This window comes from Zeus faber (genome assembly GCF_960531495.2).
Source record: "Zeus faber genome assembly, chromosome: 11".
In the NCBI taxonomy this organism is placed as follows: Eukaryota; Metazoa; Chordata; class Actinopteri; order Zeiformes; family Zeidae; genus Zeus; species Zeus faber.
Window position 1 is genome coordinate 14,110,171 of NC_137205.1, and position 21,856 is coordinate 14,132,026.

The 21,856-nt window shown below is 48.1% G+C and overlaps 4 protein-coding genes across 4 annotated transcripts; 1 reads left to right on the forward strand and 3 right to left on the reverse strand.

Annotated features, from left to right (window-relative positions):
- Nucleotides 1-5: 5 nt before the first annotated feature.
- Nucleotides 6-5,489, reverse strand: armc5 (armadillo repeat containing 5; the record flags this gene model as incomplete). Its single annotated transcript, XM_080010241.1, has 8 exons — nucleotides 6-1,963; nucleotides 2,054-2,186; nucleotides 2,287-2,727; nucleotides 2,983-3,116; nucleotides 3,230-4,124; nucleotides 4,698-4,808; nucleotides 5,002-5,032; nucleotides 5,121-5,489. The coding sequence occupies 8 exons, from the start codon at nucleotides 5,487-5,489 to the stop codon at nucleotides 505-507; spliced, it is 3,573 nt and encodes a 1,190-aa protein (XP_079866367.1). The 3' UTR covers nucleotides 6-504.
- A 1,043-nt stretch (nucleotides 5,490-6,532) lies between these two features.
- LOC307236457 (uncharacterized protein) lies at nucleotides 6,533-8,074 on the forward strand. Its single transcript, XM_080008884.1, has 2 exons — nucleotides 6,533-6,720; nucleotides 7,262-8,074. The coding sequence occupies exons 1-2, from the start codon at nucleotides 6,627-6,629 to the stop codon at nucleotides 7,864-7,866; spliced, it is 699 nt and encodes a 232-aa protein (XP_079865010.1). The 5' UTR covers nucleotides 6,533-6,626; the 3' UTR covers nucleotides 7,867-8,074.
- Nucleotides 8,075-8,970: 896 nt separating this feature from the next.
- LOC307237292 (putative nuclease HARBI1) lies at nucleotides 8,971-11,124 on the reverse strand (the record flags this gene model as incomplete). The annotated part of the gene is made up of 3 exons (XM_080010005.1): nucleotides 10,151-11,124; nucleotides 9,803-10,043; nucleotides 8,971-9,698 (listed from the first exon to the last, which is right to left on the reverse strand). The coding sequence occupies exons 1-3, from the start codon at nucleotides 10,466-10,468 to the stop codon at nucleotides 8,971-8,973; spliced, it is 1,287 nt and encodes a 428-aa protein (XP_079866131.1). The 5' UTR covers nucleotides 10,469-11,124.
- Nucleotides 11,125-12,847: 1,723 nt separating this feature from the next.
- elob (elongin B) lies at nucleotides 12,848-20,383 on the reverse strand. The gene is made up of 4 exons (XM_080009428.1): nucleotides 20,338-20,383; nucleotides 18,485-18,619; nucleotides 15,024-15,132; nucleotides 12,848-12,987 (listed from the first exon to the last, which is right to left on the reverse strand). Exons 1-4 carry the CDS (start codon nucleotides 20,338-20,340, stop codon nucleotides 12,875-12,877), a joined length of 360 nt encoding a protein of 119 aa, XP_079865554.1. The 5' UTR covers nucleotides 20,341-20,383; the 3' UTR covers nucleotides 12,848-12,874.
- Between the last annotated feature and the right edge of the window lie 1,473 nt (nucleotides 20,384-21,856).

Consider the following 21,856-nt stretch of genomic DNA (forward strand, 5'->3'; position numbering starts at 1 on the left):
CGGATCTGTATTTACAGAATAAACAAATGGCACCTCAAGTAACCCTGATAGTCTCTGGACCAAATGCACTGAAAACATTCATCTCATTTTCTAAATGAAAAATATATTACAATGTACAACAAAAATATGTCATTAGATTGAAATGAGACACATAATGGTAAATTATAATACAGTTTGGAGAATCAACTCTTGAAGCTGAGACGGGGCAGTCATCATATAGGAGCTATTCTCTCTCTCTCTTTCTCTATAACACATTTTTCAAATGATCAAATAAAGCAAGCTGAAAATAATTTGCGTCCATAAACGGTGCCCAAAAAAAATACATACAGCATGTCTCGCAGGTAGCATGGTTATTTAAAAAAAAAAGAAAAAAATTAAAAAAAATAACACGTGCTTTCGCAAATTGCTGACGCCTCATCACAATAGCACTCTACAGAAATAAATTTCAAAGTCATTCTCGCACCCAGTTACTGTGACTCCACATCCCTGATAACGCTCCCGCATTTAGCTCAGAACCGTTGTGGCCAGAGCTAAAATGTCCCGTTTTAGAGTCTCGGTGCAGTCCGCCCCCCTGGCCCAGTCCGCCCCCCTGGCCAGCCTCCACAGACAGTCCGCTGTGGCGGCTGAGGAAACCGGAGGCTGAGGGGCACCCTGGCAGCCCAGCAGCAGAGACAGGCAGGCCCGGCCCAGGCGGGGGTAGCTGTAGCGCTGGGAGAACCAGTAGACCTGGGGGAGGAGGGCCAAGGCTGTCCCGTCCACTGCGCCAGCTCCTGAGGAAGGACGACCCTGAGCGGCCAATTTCAAAGCGTGTCGACAGGTTTTTGTACAGTTCTTTGGTCTCGACCCCGTGTCGTGTGAAGGCAGAGGGCTGTGGCTTGATCCGGACTTTGAACCGGCGCTTGTGATTGTCGTAAGCTGTGGAGCTGCACCGGGCGCCACATTGAGTTTTCCGGTAGCTCCAGATGCGGGGGGTTGGTGATCATCTGTGCGGCGTTCAGTCTTCGCAGTGACGCCACCCAGCTCCAACCCGGACGTGCGGTGGGCCAGGCTCTCATCTGCAGACTCCCCTTCCATGCGCTCTTGGTCCATGTCGGATGCAGGTGGTCGTCCAACGTCCTCTACGGGAGCGGGATGCGCAGCATGGGTGGCGGGGGAGGTCAGCAGGAGGGACACGTAGAGATCCTCTGCCTCCTTCTGGAGCTCCGTTACCAAGAACCTGGACGCTCCAGTCATCATCTCAGCCAAAGGCGTGTCCTTGAAATCCTGTTTCTCCCTTAGGCACTGCTCTCTCCCTCCTGGGTTCGAACCCAGTATGTGGTGCGCTAGGGAACCCAACATCTCACACCGTCCCTTCGACCCCACTCCGGTCTCTCCGTCCTGCTCGGAGGGGCTGGTGAGACGGCAGCCATGCAGGTAATGCAGCACCGGTAGCAGCATGCCTCTGCTCACATCTTTAATGCGGACGGCCCTTCCCGTGCGGCCCTGAGCTTCTTCAAAGCCCCCCCTCAACAGAGCCCTGAAATACTCGGACCCCACAACGCCCGTGTCCTCCACTCCAGCAATGGCATCCCGGTTGGCTGACAGTCGGCTTCCGTCGTCAAGCATAAAGTCGAGGTCGAAGGTGGAGCTGAGGTAAGAACAAAAGTTATCGAGGCGAGGCTTTTTTAGGGGCGGGGTTGATCGGCCGTCCGTTTTACGAATTGAGAGTGTTTGGACTGAATTCTGGCTTTTTTTGGCCAGCTCAGATTTTGCACCACCCAACAAACTTGACAGACACCCAATCAGGAGAGAGACGTATAGTGAGTGGAGCTGGGAGACCGGAATTAAATGCGGTGAGTTGAAGCAATTAGGAAGGAGACATCCACAGTCTTCCTCACCATCATCCCCATTGCAGCCAATCGGCTGCAAAGCCAGGAGCAGCCCACCGTTGTCAAGGAGAAGTTTTTTCAAAAGAGCCTTGTTGCTGTGAGAGAAGGGTAGATAGCATAACAGGTTAGGTGAAGCTCTTTTTTTTTAATTATTTATATTATTTTCATATTAGATCTGTACACACCAGTTGATTAGTGGTAGAGAAAGCGCACAGTTCATCTTGTCAGACTCGGAACCAGACAGCATCACATGAGCCAGGACGCCGGAGCCGAAGCCGGACTCACACTGGACGCGCATGTTGCTGAGTAGAGCCAGACCTGCACGGATAAAGGGGTTGAATAAACGCAGCGCCTGTATCATGAAATCAGACTATCAGGATTGTTGAATAAAGTGAACCTCGGCTCTTCGCCTTCTTACCGAGCTGTCTGATTTTGGCCTTCACTCTGTCGGTCTGCCTCTCCGCTCTCTCTGCCTGCACGTCTGTCTGGCAGAGGTAGTGGTGGATCAACGCCGCCGAGCCGGTCCGGACAAGCGCCTGCAGGCAGTTTGGGTTGCAGCTCAGTCGGCACAGCATGCGGAAGCACCTGCTGCTGGGATCCTGGTGCCGAGTGAGGTAGAAGAGCAAGCCGGAGACGGCCGCTGAGTTGACCAGTGCGGCGCTCGGGTCGGTGGCGTGGGAGAAGCGCGAAAGCAGCAGCAGGATGGGGGACTCCGGGGCCCAGGGCTCCGGGTGGTACGGGTGCTGGAACATTGGCACCGAGGACGCCACCGGCGGGGCGTCTACGGTGACTTTTGCTGAGCGGGCCGACGGGTGAACCCGGGGCCTCTTCCTCTGAGGAGAGGAGAACTTGGTGGGGGAGACAGGCGTTTGGAGTGTTTTGGTCGGTGGGGAAAGAGGGGAGGGAGAACTGAGCCGGATCTGAGGCGTACCTGTGGAGGGAGGGTGTAAGGGGGAGGTAGAGGAGAGCAGGGGGCTGCTGGGAGATAATCCCAGCTGTTTCCACGGTGATGACACAGGGCACTCCAGGGCAGGTGGAACTACTTGCTTGGTGGAGGAAGATGAGGGGGAAGGCTCGGAAAGACAAGAGCCTTTGAGAGAAATGTGAGAATCACAGTTTGTGTGGAGGGAGGTTTGAGGTGATGAGGAGGATGGGAGACGAAGGCTGGCCAAGTCTCCCTCAGCTGTGCCTGGGGAGGCCACTAGGTCTCCTTCAGATGAGATCAAGCCCTCGGACACCAGCCATGACCTGGAGAGGGGTTATAAATACTCACAGAATTAGAATATGGGACAGGAAACTCGTCAATTTATTCAAAGAATGTACCAACAAGTGAGTGTAGTGTTGAAGCTTACACCATTTACCTGAGACTAAGAAAGCTGGACGACCCAAGGCCTTGTTCCTTGGCCACCTCCTCCCTCCTGCTGGCCTCGAGAGGGGGGAAGTCAAAAGAATCAAAACAAGATGAGGGCAGTAGCTCTGTGGGGGACATGCTGGAGGTCAGGCTGACGTCCATATTATCTCCAGCCACTTCCTCCCCTTTGGCCAACTCAACTAATCTTGTAACAAGCACAGGGACAAGTCCCAGCTCCTGCAGCTGTTCCAGGGCAGACTCATCATACACAAAGTCAACACAGGCCAGGATGGCTAGACGGGACAGGGGGTGACTCTGATGGGCAGCCAAAAAGGTGATCAGGGTCTCTAAACCGCCGCTCTCCTTCACCTTGGCACGGTTCACTGCCTCTTTGCAACACAGACACAGGGCCTTGAAGAACAACCCGGACCTGAGCGGGTCTCTCTTGACTTCCTCTGCGAACTTGCTGATGACCCCCAGCGACCCCACCAGCGGGCGCAGGCAGCCCTGAGAGCACATGTTGGCCAGGGTCTTCAGCGCCAGCTCCTCGAACGGTTTGCCGGCCTCGCCAGACGCCATGACGCCCAGCTGGGCGAGGACGCCCGAGCGCGAGACGTCCCTGGCGCATTCAACTCCGCAGCCACGGGTGAGCTCGTGGAGGGTCCTCAGGGCCGCCCGTCTGAGGCCCTGCGGGTACTCGGGTGCAATGAGCGGAGCCAAAGCAGAGAGGGCGCCCTGGGTGAGGAGCAAGAGGCGATTGGAGGGCGTGTCCGCCAGGTAGAGCAGGGCCCGGGCAGCCGATTGAGCACACTCCAGTTTAGGACAGGGGGCTTTGGGCTGAGCAGCGGTGGGAGAGGAAGAGGTGGAGCAAAGAGAGACACAGAGGAGCAGCAGTGCAACACCACCTGGAGGCATTTGGAAAAGATAGAGGTTACTGTACTAGCAACAACAAATATATTCTGTTAAGATATTCAAGGTAGCATAAAAATGATTTTCGCGCAAACATTTCGGCATTCCTCAAATTTTGTCAACATTTCCAATACAAACGTCCCCTATGAGGACCGTATTAAAAAAAAGGTTGTTTCTTTTGTTTTACACAGACGCAGATTTGACATCTCTTATCAAGAAAAAAAAATTACAGGTCAATGATTATGATCCAGTTGCTCAAAACTAACACTCTATGCTGACAGTTCTACTAATCTCTAAAATTCATGAACTTTACTGTTACCATGTATCGGTTGATAATAAATGTAGGACTTAGACTTAGAGTATCAGCTCACTCATCTGTCAATAGAGTAAATTATATCTTGTTCATTGAAAAATCCACATAAAAACAATGAGGTACCCCCTAATGTCAATACCTTTCATTTCAACATATCTGATAACAACTTTTCCTTGGAGATCAATAACGTTGTATATTATCTGATAAAATTAAGGTCAGCTAAAATTAATGTTATGACACATCCCGTGTCACTTACCAGCAGAGTGAATGAGGGCAGAGTTCTGTGAATCCATGGCCAGATTCCCCAGAGCTCGGGCAGCCCTGTTCTGGACCGTCTCTGTGACCACATTTCTCTTTAAGATGTCAACTAAGAGAGACAGAGACCATTTCAATGCTTACATTCATATCTGGCATACTGCATAGTGCCTGCTTTGATTTGATCACCCTAGTTTGCGTAGTAGTAAATGTCAATGGCTTATGTCTGTCAAAGGGGTTTTATGTATTTTTTCCACCCTGAATACATTATTTTGGACTATTTGCTATTGTTTTCCTTCACTTACCCACAATTCTTATGCCGTCAAGCCTACGGACCTACAAAGAAAGAGAGGACATGTAAAGTGTCAAATTCTAAGAACACAGCCCCTGAATTATTTCCCCTTCAACCATTTTCCCCCCTTACCTCCACCTGTGTCTCTAACTCGGTGCAGCAGTTAGCCAGTATGCTCAGGGCAATATCCAAAGTCTTTCTCGAGCACCCGGGATGCTTGAGGAGGTCCAACAGGGGCCTCAGTCCGCCCTGAGTCCTGAACCGAGGAATCCCGGCGCTGCCCCCCTTGATGTGCTGCGTGCGGATGGCCACCAGGGCGCGCCACTGAGCAGCTCGGCTCCTCTTGTCCGTCTCTCTGCCGCCGCTGGTGTCAGGCTTGAAGAGGTGAGACAGGCACCAGGTCAGCGAGGACTCTGGCGAGGGAGATGGCGAGAGCGCCGCCCTGTGGGCCCCGGGGCCCCGGGCCGGTTTGCAGGGGTCTTGCACAGGTGACGTTGCCATGATCACGCTTCCGGGTTCACTTTTTCTTGGAGTTTCAGTTTCCTTTAGTTTATCACCTATGAGAGATATGGATATGCATAACGTTACTACTTATGTAGTGACAGACAGACAGATAGACAGATAGATAGATAGATAGATAGATAGACAGATAGACAGACAGATAGATAGATAGATAGATACTTTATTCATCCCTTGATGATATGACAAAATAATTGGCAGTATACAATCATCCAAAAAGAATAAAAACCACATATCAAACAACTATACACACACATACATGCACAAAAAAAACCAAATATATATATATTTTTTAAAAGTATATTTCCGTCCATCGATGACGTATCTTTATAGCTTAATGACTCAGAAATACTGAGAAACCACTTCATGACTACAGAAACTACATATACCAGCATGGCAGGCGAACGTTGCACCGACTTACCTGTCGCCGAAAGGGCCGACGGGAAATGAAGTTCCGATGGCTTCGGTCGACGAAAAAAAAAAAAAAAAAAAAGAAAAAAAAAAAGAACAGGCCTACATCGTGACAAGGCCGCGCCAGCGTGATTCTAGGTATTGGAGATGCATTTGCTCAACGTAATATCGTTTTTGCACTTTACCAGTAGAATTGGAAATCGAATTGATAAATGTTATTTTACCCAGTGGCCGAACCCATTTTATGAAACAAAATGCAATCGCCATGGCTAGCCGCTAACGCCATCTTTAGCCAAGCAAAACAGGGAGGCGGTCCGGGGAGGGCGCACGAGCACGAGGGACGGGCCCATTATATTGAACATGGGAACTGTAGTCCAGGCTGCGCGGGCGAGTCGCGTTTTTGCGGGGCAGCTGTTCGCCCTAAACACTACAAATCCCACGAAACAGCAATACAGGCGTAGCAGGCGTAGCGGCTCGGCGCGTGAGCCGGTTGTAGTTTAAATAGGCGAAATGGAACGTGTGAGTGAACCTACGTCAGAACTTAAAATGACTACATATACCAGGAAGAGCCTCTCGACGTTGTTATATTCATCGTTTTAGTCAATGCGGAAGAATCCATCGGTGCCACAGAGAGGTTGTTAAATTCTGCGATATATTTACTACGTGAAAACAAACAGGCTTTCATGCGCTCCGTCGCGGTTTGACAGCATGGAGGTGATCGAAACGATCGTGACAGAGAGTGTCGAAGTGGAAGAAAAAGAAACGGCGGCGCCAAGTGTGGACAGCGAACAGGCCAAAGCAGGTGAGTGCGATGAACCTGCGGAGGGTTCGATGAGTCAACTGTCACTGGTGCGAAGTTCTGTCGGTGATATGTGGAAGTAAGAGACGGAGTAAAACACCCCCAGAGTGAGGGTGTAAGAGCAGCCCACCACAAAACACGAGGCAACAATAATAAAGGAATAAGACAAATTGTGGGGGGTGGCAACATGGAATAATCTGAAAATTAATAAAAATAAAATGGGAAAATTGGCAATATGGAATAAATTTAAAAAAAAAAGAACTAAAAACACACAATTTGGCAACATACATCAATCCTAAAAAATAACAAACAGCTGTGTCAACAATTCACACAACATTGTGCAGGTTTGCGTGCATATAAAACAGTGAAATGAATTATTAGTATTCTAATACAATTTGCTGAAATACGATTTCCATATACAGCTTTAGCTTGTGTCTAAAAAGCAGATTCTTTTAGCTGACAATTGTGTTCAATGTAACATAGGCGTGTTTAACATTTTATGAAATAAACAACCCTTAACACTGCCTATGCCACTTTCCCCCAGAATTTGTGTGGACGCTGCAGGCCACATGGCACCTGGTTCACACTCGCCTCGAAATGGACCAGGCTTTCGACCAGCCTGTGTGCAAGAAAAAGAAACTCTGGGAGATGGTGGCGGAGAAGGTGAACGGCAAGCTGAGGGAGGCGAGGGGCTCCGACGTCACGGTCAAGGCCTACGAGTGTGACCTCAAGTGGCGCAACCTGCTGGCCACCTACAGGAAGAACGCCGAGAGGGCAAAGAAGCTGGGAGCCGGCGGCGTGCACTGGGAGTTCTTCAAGGCCATGCACGAGGTCCTGGGGAAGAGCCGCGAGGAGGTGGAGGCGCAGCGCCGGGCCAAGCTCTGCGGGACCAAGCTGGGCAAAGCCATCGCGAGCAAGCGGTTCACCCCGATCCTCCCCACGCCCCCTGCGACGGCGGCCCCCTGCCCCCCACGCCCCCCGCAGGACGTCCTCCAGCTGTACATGGAGCTGCAGGAGAGGAAGCTGAACATGTGGGCCCAGCAGAAGGCCCTGGAAGAGAGGAAGATCGAGGCCATCAACAACCTGGCGCAGGCCATTTCCAGCTTGGCTCATAAGAACGGTGCGTCGTTTTCAAAGGACGGCCATTGAAAGCTTTTGCGTTTTTAACCTCATGGCAGAACAAACTTTGGGGGAAAGGTTCTCATGTGTTTGAAAAAAAAAAATTTGATTGTGGTAAATTTTACTATGTAATAGTTTCCACAATTATGTGACTGGCAGACTCGACTGTTACGTTTTCATTTTTAGGCAATGTTTCCAAGTCAGGAGACTGGGTGCCAACCAAAGATAAATTGTTAATTTTATTGCCAAGAAAAACACGTGTCATCGGAATGACTCCAAATGATTAAACAAAGCCCCCAGGGATGAACTTTGGGCCCCGGTGGTTGACTGTGTTTCCACAATAGTGCAGAATTTTCCACTAGTACTGTGCTGCATTCGCATATGAACAAAGCTCATTGGCTGTAGGACTTTATGAATACTTTTTCTGAGGTCACTCCTCTATTAAAGACAATAACTTTGTTTTCTGTACAGGGGTGGAAATGTTTATGGATTGAAAATATATAAACATATAAAGAAAGAGAACAGGAGAGTGGCTATACAGACACTCAACATCAAGCGTTAACATTGAGGAAGTGCCTGAACGAAAGTTATTATACAGTTACTTACAGCCAGTCATTTGATTGGGCAAGAGGTACTCCTTGAGTCAGCTCTGAGACATTTTACTATTAAGTATTTCTCCACTTTTAGTAGCGAGCTATTTGGTTGTTCGGCAACACTTTTATGAGCAAATGGAATCCTGAGGGAACTTGGCATCAACAGAGCCAAATGATAAATCAATCATAATCTGTTGTATCAAATTACCATTAATTGTAAAAAACAACCTTGTTAATAGAACTGTTGCATAAAGGCATCATCACACGAGAGGAAATGCTATTAAACTGGAACAGCGCTATTTGGTCTTGGGCCTGAGATGGAAGGCTGAGTGCCCGAGATAATCTGACATTTTTCATGATTTTTATTTAGCAAGGTCATCACTACCTTCATATCCACTCTTTAAATTATTAGGGTCGTGTAAACTTCCAGGTCCAAAGGTCCAAAGACATTGACCAAATGGTCACTAAAATGCATGTAGGATAAACTGAATCAAAAGCAAGAACGAACATCCAAAACAAAGGTGTATGTTAACAGTATATTTCATGTCAAACATCCAGATTCTAGTTCTTTGTACAACAAATCCGTAACGGCACCCCGTCTTCTTATACCTTCTTCGTCAGCCTCCCCCTCTTCCTCGAGTACCATTTCCTCCTCTTGCTCAGCTTCTCCAGGAACCTCCTGCCCGATGTCCAGAAACACGTTGTGCAGTATACAGGCCGTCAAAACAACAGCTCTGGCTCTCTCGTAGCTCCCCATGTCCAGATACCTGAGCCTCTGAAATCTGGATTTCAGGGCAGCGATGGCCTGGTCCAGGATGCTGAAATGTGCGGTCAGTGTCTTGTTGTAGAGACTCTCCCCCGGTCCCAAACAGGAAACATGCGGCGTTAAAATGTGAGCCGTGAGCGGGTAGCCGGTTCGAGCCACGAGGCAAGCACCGGGGGGCATCAGTTCGGGGCGGTCTCTGAGTTTGTCTCTCAGCCCTCCGGCCCGGTCCGTGTCCGATCCCTTACAGATTCTGCAGTGCAGGAACCGGCCGTGGCGGTCGCACACCAGCTCCAGGTTCAGCCATGAATCGGGATGGGCCTCCCTCCTCATCCTCTTCACCTCGGGCGCCGCGCTCTCCACATTCTGCTTCCCCGTGGGCAGGCGGATAGGGACGCGGCTGTGGCCCAGGACGCCCAGGACCTGGGGCGGGCCCGGCTCTTCCAGACCTCCTGCTGTCCCCCGCAGCGTGGAAAGAGGGACCGCCAAGTCCACCGCTTCTCTGTCTGGTTGAAGGGGAACACAAAGTAAGCGTGATTAATTTCCACCGACGGTGTAACCGGCGAGACCGGTCGGTTAAGAGCCACTGATAGGCCAGAAAACAACATACCCAGCGGCCATCGGATCAGCTCTTCCTCCAGCGTGTTGACCCGCTCGCAGAAGGCGAAGAAGATCCTGTGGATGTTTCCCTTGTCCAGGCGGAAACGGTCGGACACGGATCGATAACTGACCCGCCTGGACAGGAGGGTGAGGGACAGCAGGACCGTGTGGGGCAACGACAAGCGCGCCCGTCCAGCCAGCCCGGCCTTGCTGTAATGGGATTTGGAGTTCCGGACAAGGTCCGTGATGTACTGATGGGACGGCGGACGGGCGAAAGGAGAAAGGGGGTCAACCACGATCCACGACAAAGTCGGACTCAACGCTCGTGGGCACGTTGGAGTAGGATGTGGATCCTTACCTTCACAGCGTCGCCGTCTATGGGGTCAACAGGTGCCTCCTCGATCAGACCCCCCAGAGGAGGAGGAGGAGGAGGAGGAGGTTCCCGGGCTCCAGGTTCCTCCTCCGGGGGGTCGGGTGGCGGTGCGGTCTGCAGCCACTGCATGTGCACCGCGGGGGGCTGGGCTCGGACCCTCGCGACGAGCTCAGCTTCCAGGATCTCTTCGACCGCTTGGTCTAGTCGTTGCTCCAGTTCGTCCTGGGACAGAGGCTCCCACTCGCGTTCCACCATGTCCAGCACCGCGCTGCCTGCGGCTTGTACGAAGTCAGCGACGTCCATGTTCCCGACGCCGACTAAGTCCCCCGCACCGTGCGCGTTCGGTGTTGTTACCGGCGGTAAGAGGGGTTCAGGGTGGTCGTTGTTCTGTTGACGTAAGCTTGCCAGCTAGCTGAGGCTCACCGCTAACCGAGCAGAAGTTAAACACTCGCGTGGTTACATCACCGGGAAGGAACGCGTTTAATTCGGGCCGGTGCAGAAATATCCCCCGAGTTATAAAGAGCCAAGACTCCACGTTTCCATCACCATTAGTTTATACGCGCTACTCGTCGGAGCGTTTACGCTTAACATCACCAATGCAAGACGAGGAAAACGGTTAGTTCGCAGCGAACGGCTCTTTTCAACGCACCGGGCGTCGCGAGTCACTTCGACAAGAGTCGTGCGTTCGTTTCCTCCGCGACTTCGGCAACTACAGCCGAAGAACACGGACGACGAGTTCTCGAACCGCGGTTGGTTATAGCAACGAAATCACGTTAACGCAGGGTCGGAAAATCGAACGGCTCGCCGGGGGGAACCGATCTCAAAAAAAAAAAAAAAAAAAAGATTCGAACCTTTCATCGCTCCTTTAAACCGTCCTAACCCCCACACGCGGGGCGCCGTGGGGCGGAAAAGAAGCGCATCCCCTGCTTGGGCGCAGGCAGCACGCTCACAGAAGAGACGCAGGATCAGCGTCTCAGCAACGACTTCACTGCTTCAGCTGTTCCGATGTGGAGCCACGGTGCAATCCCTACGGCACTTTTTGACTTATACTCATTACACAACACTTGTGTTTTATTACACTACAACTCATTTCATGATACAAAACTACTCCCCAGCTCCTGCATATGGAGATGTACTAACTTGCACTATGGGATACGGAGCCTTTCCACAAAGGCCAATCTGACTTGACTTCAGAACACAAGCAAAATCTCATAAGCATAGTTTAGATTTTTTTTTTTTTTTTAACGTCCGGAAGGATGACATGAAACAGGTGAAAAACAAAATGTTTTAATGTTAACTTAAATCAATTACAAGTCCAGCTTTGATCAAGTCTCGTATTTTTTTTTTTTTTTTTTTTTAAAACAAAGCCAAAATTTCAGTTAGAGTTTGCTATGTTGTGATGTAGGCGGCTCCACTCATAACTGCTTCAGACCTCACATCCAAATGGATGTTGAAGAGCTCAGTGACCAATGTACAGAACAATGTGCTTCCAATTCTCATTGGCTTTGTGAATACAGAATATCAATTGTGTTATTTAGGGGAAAATACAAACGCAAGAAGCACAATTGATTTTCCTAATAGTACACTTTGTGAGGTGGAGGATGAAAAAAAAAAAAAGTGTACCTCCTTTATCACAGGCGTGGCTGTACAGTTCATATCACGCAACACCAACTCTTGAACTTAAATTCACTGCCTTAAAAAATGCTTTAAATAAATAAGAAATTGGTCAATTGATTGGAGGCAGCAAGAGTTTCAACAACTCCAATCACAGTTATTAACAAGGTACACTGGGAACTGCCGTTCAGTAATTCCATTTTGAATCATTCCCTTCTGTTTGTTCTCCAGTCTAACAAGGTGAGATTGTTTTGTTATGTGAGGGGAGAGCAGAGAAAGCAAACTCTGCATCAGGTCACAACTGAATATTACCACTAAGTTCCGCGGGGAGCCAAGCAACTTACATAGGATAGAAAAGTACCAGAAAATCACCTTGATATTATGGTGACGTGGGATCTTGTGCTGTGATCGGTGTACACATGCCCACTCGCAACATCTGTCCCCCCCCGTGACTCCATCTCCTTCGTTTCAAATTCATTCCATGCACGTTTTTGGGACAGACTAGTAACATCCAAAATCCACAAACTCTAGCTACTGTTGCAATACATACAATCAGTTCAAAACAGAAGACAATTAACATGTTAAATCCTAATATTTTAATAAAGAAACACAAGCATGAAAACCTAAAAAAACAAACAAAAAAAAAAACAACAACTTAAGTTCTCTCCCTTTAACCCCACCCCCCCAAAACAATAAAAGGAAGAAAAAAACAAAACACGTAGGAATATGATAGCCTTACTGTAAATAAAGTCTAAAAATTAAATAAGAGGTACATTTTTTTTTTAATCCTCAGCCTTGACCAATCCCATGGACGACTGACAGTGTTGTGACAATTCCGTCAGAATTTATTTAGCATGCGTTCACCTGTTTTTAGGATCAAAGCTGTGTTTAGTAAGCCCCGCCCACCCCTTGTTCAGAACAAATTAATGCACTTACAGGATTTGTCTGCCCCCACTTAATATCCATAGGCTGGTAAAAAATTACCTACCAAAAGGCATCGCATCCAAAAAATCTGATCCGTCCCTAACCCCCACCCCCCCATCCGCCCACTCCCACCAATGACCCTCCGGGCCGCTGGCATCCCCCCCCATCACATCACTGCACGGCCTGCTCATTGGCTGTGCTGCCCGAGTCCTGGGGCTTCATGACGTCAGGGAGCTCCGGGGGGCTGGAGAAGGGCTCAACCCTCAGCTGCTCAAATGCATCATCTGAGAGGAAGGGAGAAACAGCCTGATGAAAGAGTGACCCAAACACAGGAACGGAGCATTTCAATAAAGCTAACAATGGCTGTTTTCCACTACACCAAAAACCCGCTACCATTCGGCTTTTGCCTTCAGTGGGAAAGATTACACTCTGCCTTCATTCCCGGGACAAATGTCTCTGCAGTAGACACGGGTATTTATTGGCTCCGGCATTAATTCGCTGTTACGGAACCATGACGCCCGGGGTCGACGTTTTCCAAACGGTGGTGTGTAAATAGACAGGAATATCCGATTATCATAAAATCATTTCACATCGGATTTAGAATCCAATATCAAAAGTTATTGACTTTCCCCCCCCCGCACTCGGGACCATGAAATGTTTTGAGTGTGGGGACTACTCCGTGCCCGAGTCATCCCAGCACCACCCTAAGCTGGCCTCCGAACCGGAGGACCGTCTCGGCCGATGTAGGGGCGCTGTGTGCTGCCCCTTTTCCGACGCGTTCATGACAGCAAACCACCTATTTATAGCAAGTTCACCCACATTAAAAAATATATCAAATAAAAATAAATAAGAAGAAATGCTTAAACAAGCTAATTTTGATGTAAAAAAAAAAAGTATTTGATAATATTCTTTATTGATCCCTTATAGGGGGAATTCAGGCACTGCAGCAGCTCTGAGGGGAACATGAAGCAAAGAGTGAGGGGATATACACTAAATTCACAATACATTCAAAAATACAATAAGTAAGTAATAAACAGCTCAACAAAGTAACATGAAATAAGTCGTGCAATAATGACACACCTGACACAGCAACTAGAAGAGAGAGCACATAACAACAACAAGAGAATTGTTTGAAGAGCTTCTTTTGCTATGCTTATTAAAAACAAAACCCAGACAGACATATCCCTGTATGGATGTGAACCGAGTGCCATCATTGTTGTGGCCTGGCTCAGGTTAAACCCTTACGTGTTCAGTTCTGTAAAACATGAACTGAACACGAGCATTCTTTTATTATCTAGTTTGAGAGTCAGTCATAACTGAAAAATAATCTTGGAATAAATAACAATTCCTTTAAGAAACTGTTAAAGTGCAGCCAATATTGAGTAAAATAAAATACATTTAAATTTTTAAAAAGTACAGTAACAGGATAAAACAGTGCAACAGCAACTTAAAAACAATATAAATCTATGAATACATCTGGCACTGTGGTGACAGCTGAGTTGTGCTTTACGTTAATGCTTGCAACAGTGAAGTGTCTTCTTTACGTCACTGGTTTTCTGTTGTGAACCGTGTTGATTAAAAACTTCTGCCGCTAGGGGTCTCTCGATCAAAACAATAACAAACAAGACGGCGTCTGATGACGTCAGAAGTAGCGTGCGATCATGGGAGTTGTTGTCGTCGTTTGTCACAAGTTCACTCTAAAGGACTGTTTCCGCGACAGAACGTGCAGCAAACGGCAAGAAAGAATGGCGCTGCATCAAACAATATTTAGTAGAGTAATACAAACGATAACGCAGTCGAAAAAAGTTGTGAAATTACATCGAGATCTGAGGTCACATCCGGTGTTCCCCGTGTTGCCTCGGATGTTATATCAGTAGAGGGGTTACAGGGCACAGACGCCCTGATGAAACGGTCCATTGCCAACATTAAAATCACGGATTTCTCTAGGTTTGAAAATTGTTGGAAAACATTTGGGATGATGTAAGCACACAACTCAACTAAATATACAACACGTGTCTAGTCGTTTTTAGACTTTTTAATGTGGAAAAGTTACATATCAAATGGAGCAAGCTCCGACTACGACGCCGCTACAGTCACGTTATAAATGACTGATATGGGATGTCGCGTTCTCGTTGATACCCCATTCAGCATTTCACGCTGTATCAGAGGCATTTACGAATACTTCTATCGGTACAGCGCTATCTTTTATCATGTCTGGATTTCTTCCCCCTCTATTCAGGGCCTCGTGCCAAAAATATTTATGGCACACCACAGACTCTGCTTACTAAAAATAGTTGATGAAATAACAACCCCCGCTTACCACTTAAACGAAAAGCTAGTCCAACGGTGGCCGGAGCCTGGGGCCTGGCCGTCTGATTTGTGAACCCGCAGTCTCCCAGTGTTTTAGCATCGTCCAGCAAGATGTCATCCTGGGGAAAAGGAAAGGGGAAAACAACAACCATTTATGTACAGAGCAGTCAGCCTTTGTGCATTGGTGTCGAGCTGCGTCCAGTGTCCTTCAGCGCTGTCTGGAGACGCAGCCGACCTGACTGTGACCAGGACGTGAGGACAGACTTCTATGATGACAGCCTGTTCTGGGTTCATTCAAGTATCAATCCACCTTAATGGTCACTCTCTTGTCACAAACAACAAATGAAGATTGATTGTGCAAAAGATTTGTATTAATGCTGTAATTCAAATCAATAAACCATGCAGTTACCACGTCAATAAAGATACGACAAGCAGTGAGTTTGGACCATCTGTATCATCAGCAAGTTAATGCTTGACCAGGGAGAGCTTAAGAGTTCACAGATGGGGTTTCGTAAAAGATAATACATTTTGGGCCGTATAAAAACCTAGCCAGAGACTGCTCACTGGGGATGCATCAACACTGGGTTCTTAAAAGCAGGGAATCAACAATACTCCCAGGATCAAACTCTGAGAGCAAGCGCAACAGCAAACAATTCGGATCACCAAATCTGTGTGAAAGATGAATTCTGGGCAGCCTTTGACAATCCTCACCAAGTCCAAAACCCAAAGTGATTGTAACTTTCAAAAAGCTGTGGAGCAGAAAGGTGGCGAGTTAAGAGCCTTGACTTACCAAATGGACCCTGTAACATTGCTGGATAATAAATATCTAGCAAAGGCAGTAGGTGGTCATTGCCACATAGCCTCCTTTAGGGAAAAGTTCCGTATGGAGTCTGTTCCCACATAGATGACTGTCACGGATACATTACGTCATGTTCGCACGAGAAGTGTCTAATATCACACTAGACAACAACCGTTTTTTGGACCAGCGTTTTACTCCCTGTCTCCCCGCCGCACGGACTCATCCCTCCGCTGACAGAGGAACAAAGCCCCCCCTTTCCAGACGCAATAACCCTTAACCCCAAGATACAAAACCAGTGTGATACATTTCAACCTGCCCTCAACTCTCTGCCTCTGGAGAATGAACTACTCCACCCGTTCTTCCTGTCTGTCTGTCCGTCCGTCTGATTGTTCCTTCCTTCCTCCCTCCCTCCCTCCCTCCCCAGCTCCGTGCCGCGGTGCAGCCTGCGGGGAAGTCCTCGGGCAGTCACAGAGCACTCCAAATTGTAAAACATGTCTAGGGTCTGAGTGGCATTTTTAAGAAGAAAAACACACACACACACACACACACACACACACACACACACACACACACACACACACACACACACACACACACACACACACACACACACACACACACACACACACACACACACACACACTTACACTTTAAGGAAAATATACTACCTCAAGAGTTGGTCAAACAAACAGACACTCTGGTGAGGAAGACAAGGCAGTGTCTTTACCACCTCAGGCAGCTGAGGAAATTCCGGGTTTCAGTGAGGATCCTGAAGTCCTTCTACTGTGGAGCAGTGGAGAGCATCCTGACAGGCAACATCACTGCCTGGTTTGGGAACTGTACTGCTCAGGACAGGCGGGCCCTGCAGAGGGTGGTGCGTTCAGCTGAACGTAACACTGGAACTACCCTCCCCTCCCTGCAGGACTTATACACCAGGAGGTGTAGTAGCAGAGCCCGCAGGATCATGAAGGATCCTCACCACCCCGACAACGGACTGTTCCAGCTGCTGCAGTCGGGCAAGCGCCTCCGCAGCCACACAGCAAGAACAGAGAGACTGAGACAGTTTTTTCCCTAAAGCCATAAGAACTGTCAATGCTGACCTCACCAGGGGTCCTCACTGAGCCACACACATAGGCTCCACTACCTTACTGTACTGTATGTAGCGTACTGTACCTCATACTGTGTCACTGTTCTGGGTTGTTCTGTGTTACCGTATTGCTGCACCGTACTGTTGAATAGTGCGCTGTATCTCATTTACATTTAGTCATTTAACAGATGCTTTTATCCAAAGCGACTTACAATTGTTCAAACACCGACGGACGCAGCCATCAGGAGCAATGAGGGGTTAAGTGTCTTGCTCAAGGACACTACAGCATGCTAGCAGGAGGAGCCTGGGATCGAACCAGCAACCTTTAGATTACTAGACCACCAGCTCTTCCGCCTGAGCTACCACCCCCCCGTCACCCCTCCCCCCATCTCATAAACACTACCTCACTTTATTCACATGCCAATTTAATGCACATATCTGTATATACTGTACATAATTAGCCTATCCCATATACATAAGTCTATGCCATATACATAAGCATATTCCTTTTATCTATTCTATATATTTTTATTTTATTCAATAGTATCCGACTCACTGCATTACGTTTTAGGAATCAGTTAGTCAAGTAGAAATTCTTAGGTAGCTACTGTGTTCAAGTCTAGGACATATTGTGTGTAATCACCGGGTGCGTTGCATTGACATCTCACTGCATATGTGTATGAAAGTATGTATATGTATTTGACGAATAAACCTTTAAGGAACATGACGCCAATACCGAACATTGCCGGTGGATTTACAGCTTTCAGTGCAAGTGGCAAAGAGGCTTCACTCTGTAAAGCTTCATCCTACAAGAAACACCGATGTAGCGTCTTCCTTTTGGACAGGGAATCCAACATCAGTGACGTTGTTGTCCTCCTCATCAGTCCTCCTCCGTCCTCATCAGTCCTCCTCCTCATCAGTCCTAAGTCCTCCTCCTCATCAGTCCTCATCAGTCCTCCTCCTCATCAGTCCTCAGTCCTCATCAGTCCTCCTCCTCATCAGTCCTCAGTCCTCCTCCTCATCAGTCCTCAGTCCTCCTCCTCATCAGTCCTCAGTCCTCATCAGTCCTCAGTCCTCATCAGTCCTCATCAGTCCTCAGTCCTCATCAGTCCTCCTCCTCATCAGTCCTCCTCCTCATCAGTCCTCCCGTCCTCTCATGCCATAGTAACAGTCCTACTGATCAGACTTGTGTTCTGCTTTTGTTTTTTTGGACAGCCTTACACATCTCTGATGCCTCTAATGGAGAAACTTGATGATAAGTAAGTTAGTATGTTCTACTGACCCTAAACCAGCAGTTCAGCAAAGCAATGGATGGCCCTGCTGATAGTTCAATTAACTGGAAACTTTGTATCGACTGGACGCTGAGTAACAAAGATTTATGGACATAACTATTCAAGTTAGGGTTTTAGAATTCAAGAGAATACAGTTTATAATCCAAGTTACTCATAATTTTTGTGAATGACGTTTCATTGATCAAGCTCAGTGACATTGGGCGGTTACGCTTTCTACATGTCTATCAATGCAGCACAGAATGTGTCCGAATGACCTTCCTTTCAGCGACGGATTGAACGAAAACACATCTCACCTTATAAAGCCGCTGCTCCTCCGGCGCCCTTTTCAGAATACCTTCCACAATGCGCTTCAGCTCGTAGACCGTGGTCGACTCTTTGGCATCTGTGAAGATGGTCGTCTTATGACGTCTGATCATCAGAAATACATCCTGAAGTGAATGAAGGGACGACATGTTAGAAACAATCAACCTGTGATAGGTGTGTCAGCCACACACACACACACACACACACACACACACACACACACACACACACACACACACACACACACACACACACACACACACACACACATATTAAAATATTACTCGTGACACTAAAATGTGTCACGTGTCAGCAGCTGGAGCTTCTGTGGAAAGTATCAGGACCAGCTGGTAATGGATTAATTACTTTACAGGGATTTTTACAATTTTTACTTTTTCCAAAACTCCAGACACTATGAAAGCATATCTGACAATTACGTCCTTAAGTCTACAAAACTAGGGCTGATCCAATACCAAGCTAAAATGGGGAATATTCCCAAGACAAAATCTCAATACCAAGAGGTTTATCAACGATCAACCATGTCAGATATTACAGGGAGGCGGCTTAATTTGTCCAAGTTAAACATACAAGCATGTTGATGTCTTTAAATGCATAAAATGGCTTAAATGTTAATCATTAGGCTCTGATTACCCCAAAATGTACTATATTGACACAGGACTGTTCAGTAAACTCGTTATTGCAACTCCAGCATGGCTGCAGGTTTTAAATAATTTAATGTAAAACACCCCAAGACCAACAAAAGTCATGGAAAATGTAATACATTTATTTTTAAAATATCTCCAATTTCCACAGAAAACAGATAATGGGTAAGACGAGCAGGTCTGAAGCCAGGGGTGGATTTAAGGTTTTATGACATCAGGCAGGAATAAAATCAACCAACGTTTGAGCTGAAATGAAGACGTTGTCAACTGTCAAAGACTGTGTAATGACTTTTAAGGCCTTGTATTTGTCAACTTGGATTTAGAACATTTTAAAAAGGACACTGCAGACACCCTGAGCTCGGTATCGTGTGATACTTAAAAAGATTAGGATTCTCAATTGGTGTAGTAGTGAAAAGGTGTCGTCCATGAATGTCTCCTGACGTCAGAAGATATTTTTTGGCAGCGATATCATGTCCAGATGCTGAAAGCATCAGGTTCAGCCTTACGCATCCATATAACCAGTAAACCACGTAGATTTACTTTTCAAATGTCTTAATATAGTCAACATGTGACGCTACAGCTCGAATGCCCAAGGTGGCTGCCAAACTAGTTAGCAAAAACCACTACACCCTCGTGATCAGTCCCCAAATTTAGATGATAAACACTAGATCACAGACTCGGATCCTCCGCGATGCAGCAATGTCCTGGCCACAGTGTTATTTATTCTCAATGACACTGGCTAGAGTGGGGAGCTAGCGTTAGCCCCAGCGACTTGGGGCTAAGTTAATGCTAGTCACAACTAGCTACACAAGTTAGCCTCGGAGGGGTTCGCGGCGTGTTTTACGGGTGGAATTTACTTTTTAAAGAGCGAAGCTTCGCGGACACCAAGCCGGGCGAACTTCCAAGCTGAAACGGCGACATTAAAACGGGGGGCGGCGGACCGACTGACTTGAACTGTCTGCCCTGGCCAAACGTTAGCCTTGGCATTAGCATTAGCGTGCTAAACAAAGACGTCAGCGTATCCCGGCTTGTTGCGCCGAAGCTCCCTCCGCTTTCGACAACACGCCGCGCTGTATAAACACCCGTTTTAGTTCCAGGACTCGTTAAAGAACTGATTGTCGACGAGGAAATGGGCGAAAGTGAGCAGCAAATCCCCCCTTTTGCCCCCCCCCCCGGCTCACCATGTCTCTCGGTCGGTTGCGCCCAGCTCCGCCTCTACTGCTGCTCTCCCACGCCGCACAGCGACAGCAGCTGTCAGGGGGGATCTGCACCAGGCGGGGGGGGGCTTATTTATATACTGAATGATTTGTCTTATTCCACTGCCGAGCGGAGAAACATAATGCAACTCATGGTATTTTATATAAAAATAATAATATGTTTTTTTTATTATTTACAAAGTCATTCATTATAAGCAATCATTTACCTCCAATAACTTCGCCATACATTGGTACCTTTTTGTCCATTTCGGCTCACGTAGTCCGGGCCGCGCGTAACCCGGACACGAACAATGGCGCGGATTGACCACAGGGGGGCGCTGTAAACACGAGGGTGGAGCCACAGAAGGCGCTGTAAACACGCGGGTGGAGCCACAGGAGGCGCTCTAACATGCGGATTGACCACAGGGTGGGGGGGCGCTAAAACACGCGGGTGGAGCCAGAGGAGGCGCTGTAAACACGCGGGTGGAGCCACAGGAGGCGCTCTAACATGCGGATTGACCACAGGGTGGGGGGGCGCTAAAACACGCGGGTGGAGCCAGAGGAGGCGCTGTAAACACGAGGGTGGAGCCACAGGAGGCGCTGTAAACACGCGTTCCGGGCCGAAGGCGCGTCGCTTCCGCAGGGTCCGAAAACGACGCTCGGATGCATCTTGGAGCCTTTACGCTCCGCCGACCATTTGTTTGTCGCAATTTTGAATTTCGGGAAAAACAAAACAACAACAAAACAACATACAATCTTCTCGGGGAACGTGAGTCCGAATGGCTCGCAGTTTGCGGGGCGAGTCCGCGGGACACGAGTGGACCTCGTTTGAGAAAAGCTCAGGTCGATACGTGGCGACATTTATCAGGCAACCAATTGCAAAGACATTGGTAAAAACGTGAATGTCGCTGTAAAATCGCGAAACTGTCATAAATCCACTGGAACTCGGCCGGGGCGCTCGGAAACATGGTGGTAACCATGTCTACCACGCGCCGTGCGTGTCTTGCTATTTGCAGGCGATGGATCGTAAACTGTTCGGCCGAAGTGCACGTCTGGGTGGCGTCGAGCGGAACCGGAAAGCCGTGCATTCGCGCCGGCGTCGAGAGTACCTCGCTGCAGACAAGATGGCGGACATCCGCAAGAGACGCGTCCGCGGTTGACAGGAAGCCGCGTGAACGCTCCGCGGCGGAAGTTGTGTTGCTGGCTTCGTGGGTGAGCAATTCGTCCTTTTCGACCGAATCCTTTACGTGGACGAGATAAACGGACATCCGCGACCCAAGCGTTTCGTTGCTTCGAGGCTCCAGAAGTTTGGATTGAAATGCCGTTTTTATCCAGAGCTAGAAGATTTAATTGTCAAATAGAGTACGATTCCGTATTTTACGGGACGGGCGTCAAACCAAAATCATCGCACAATAATGCATCCACGTGTAATTTGGCAGGGCAGCCAGATGTTGAACATGTCTCCTAAGTGCTGTGGTGATTTCTTGAAATTTGAAGTTATCGC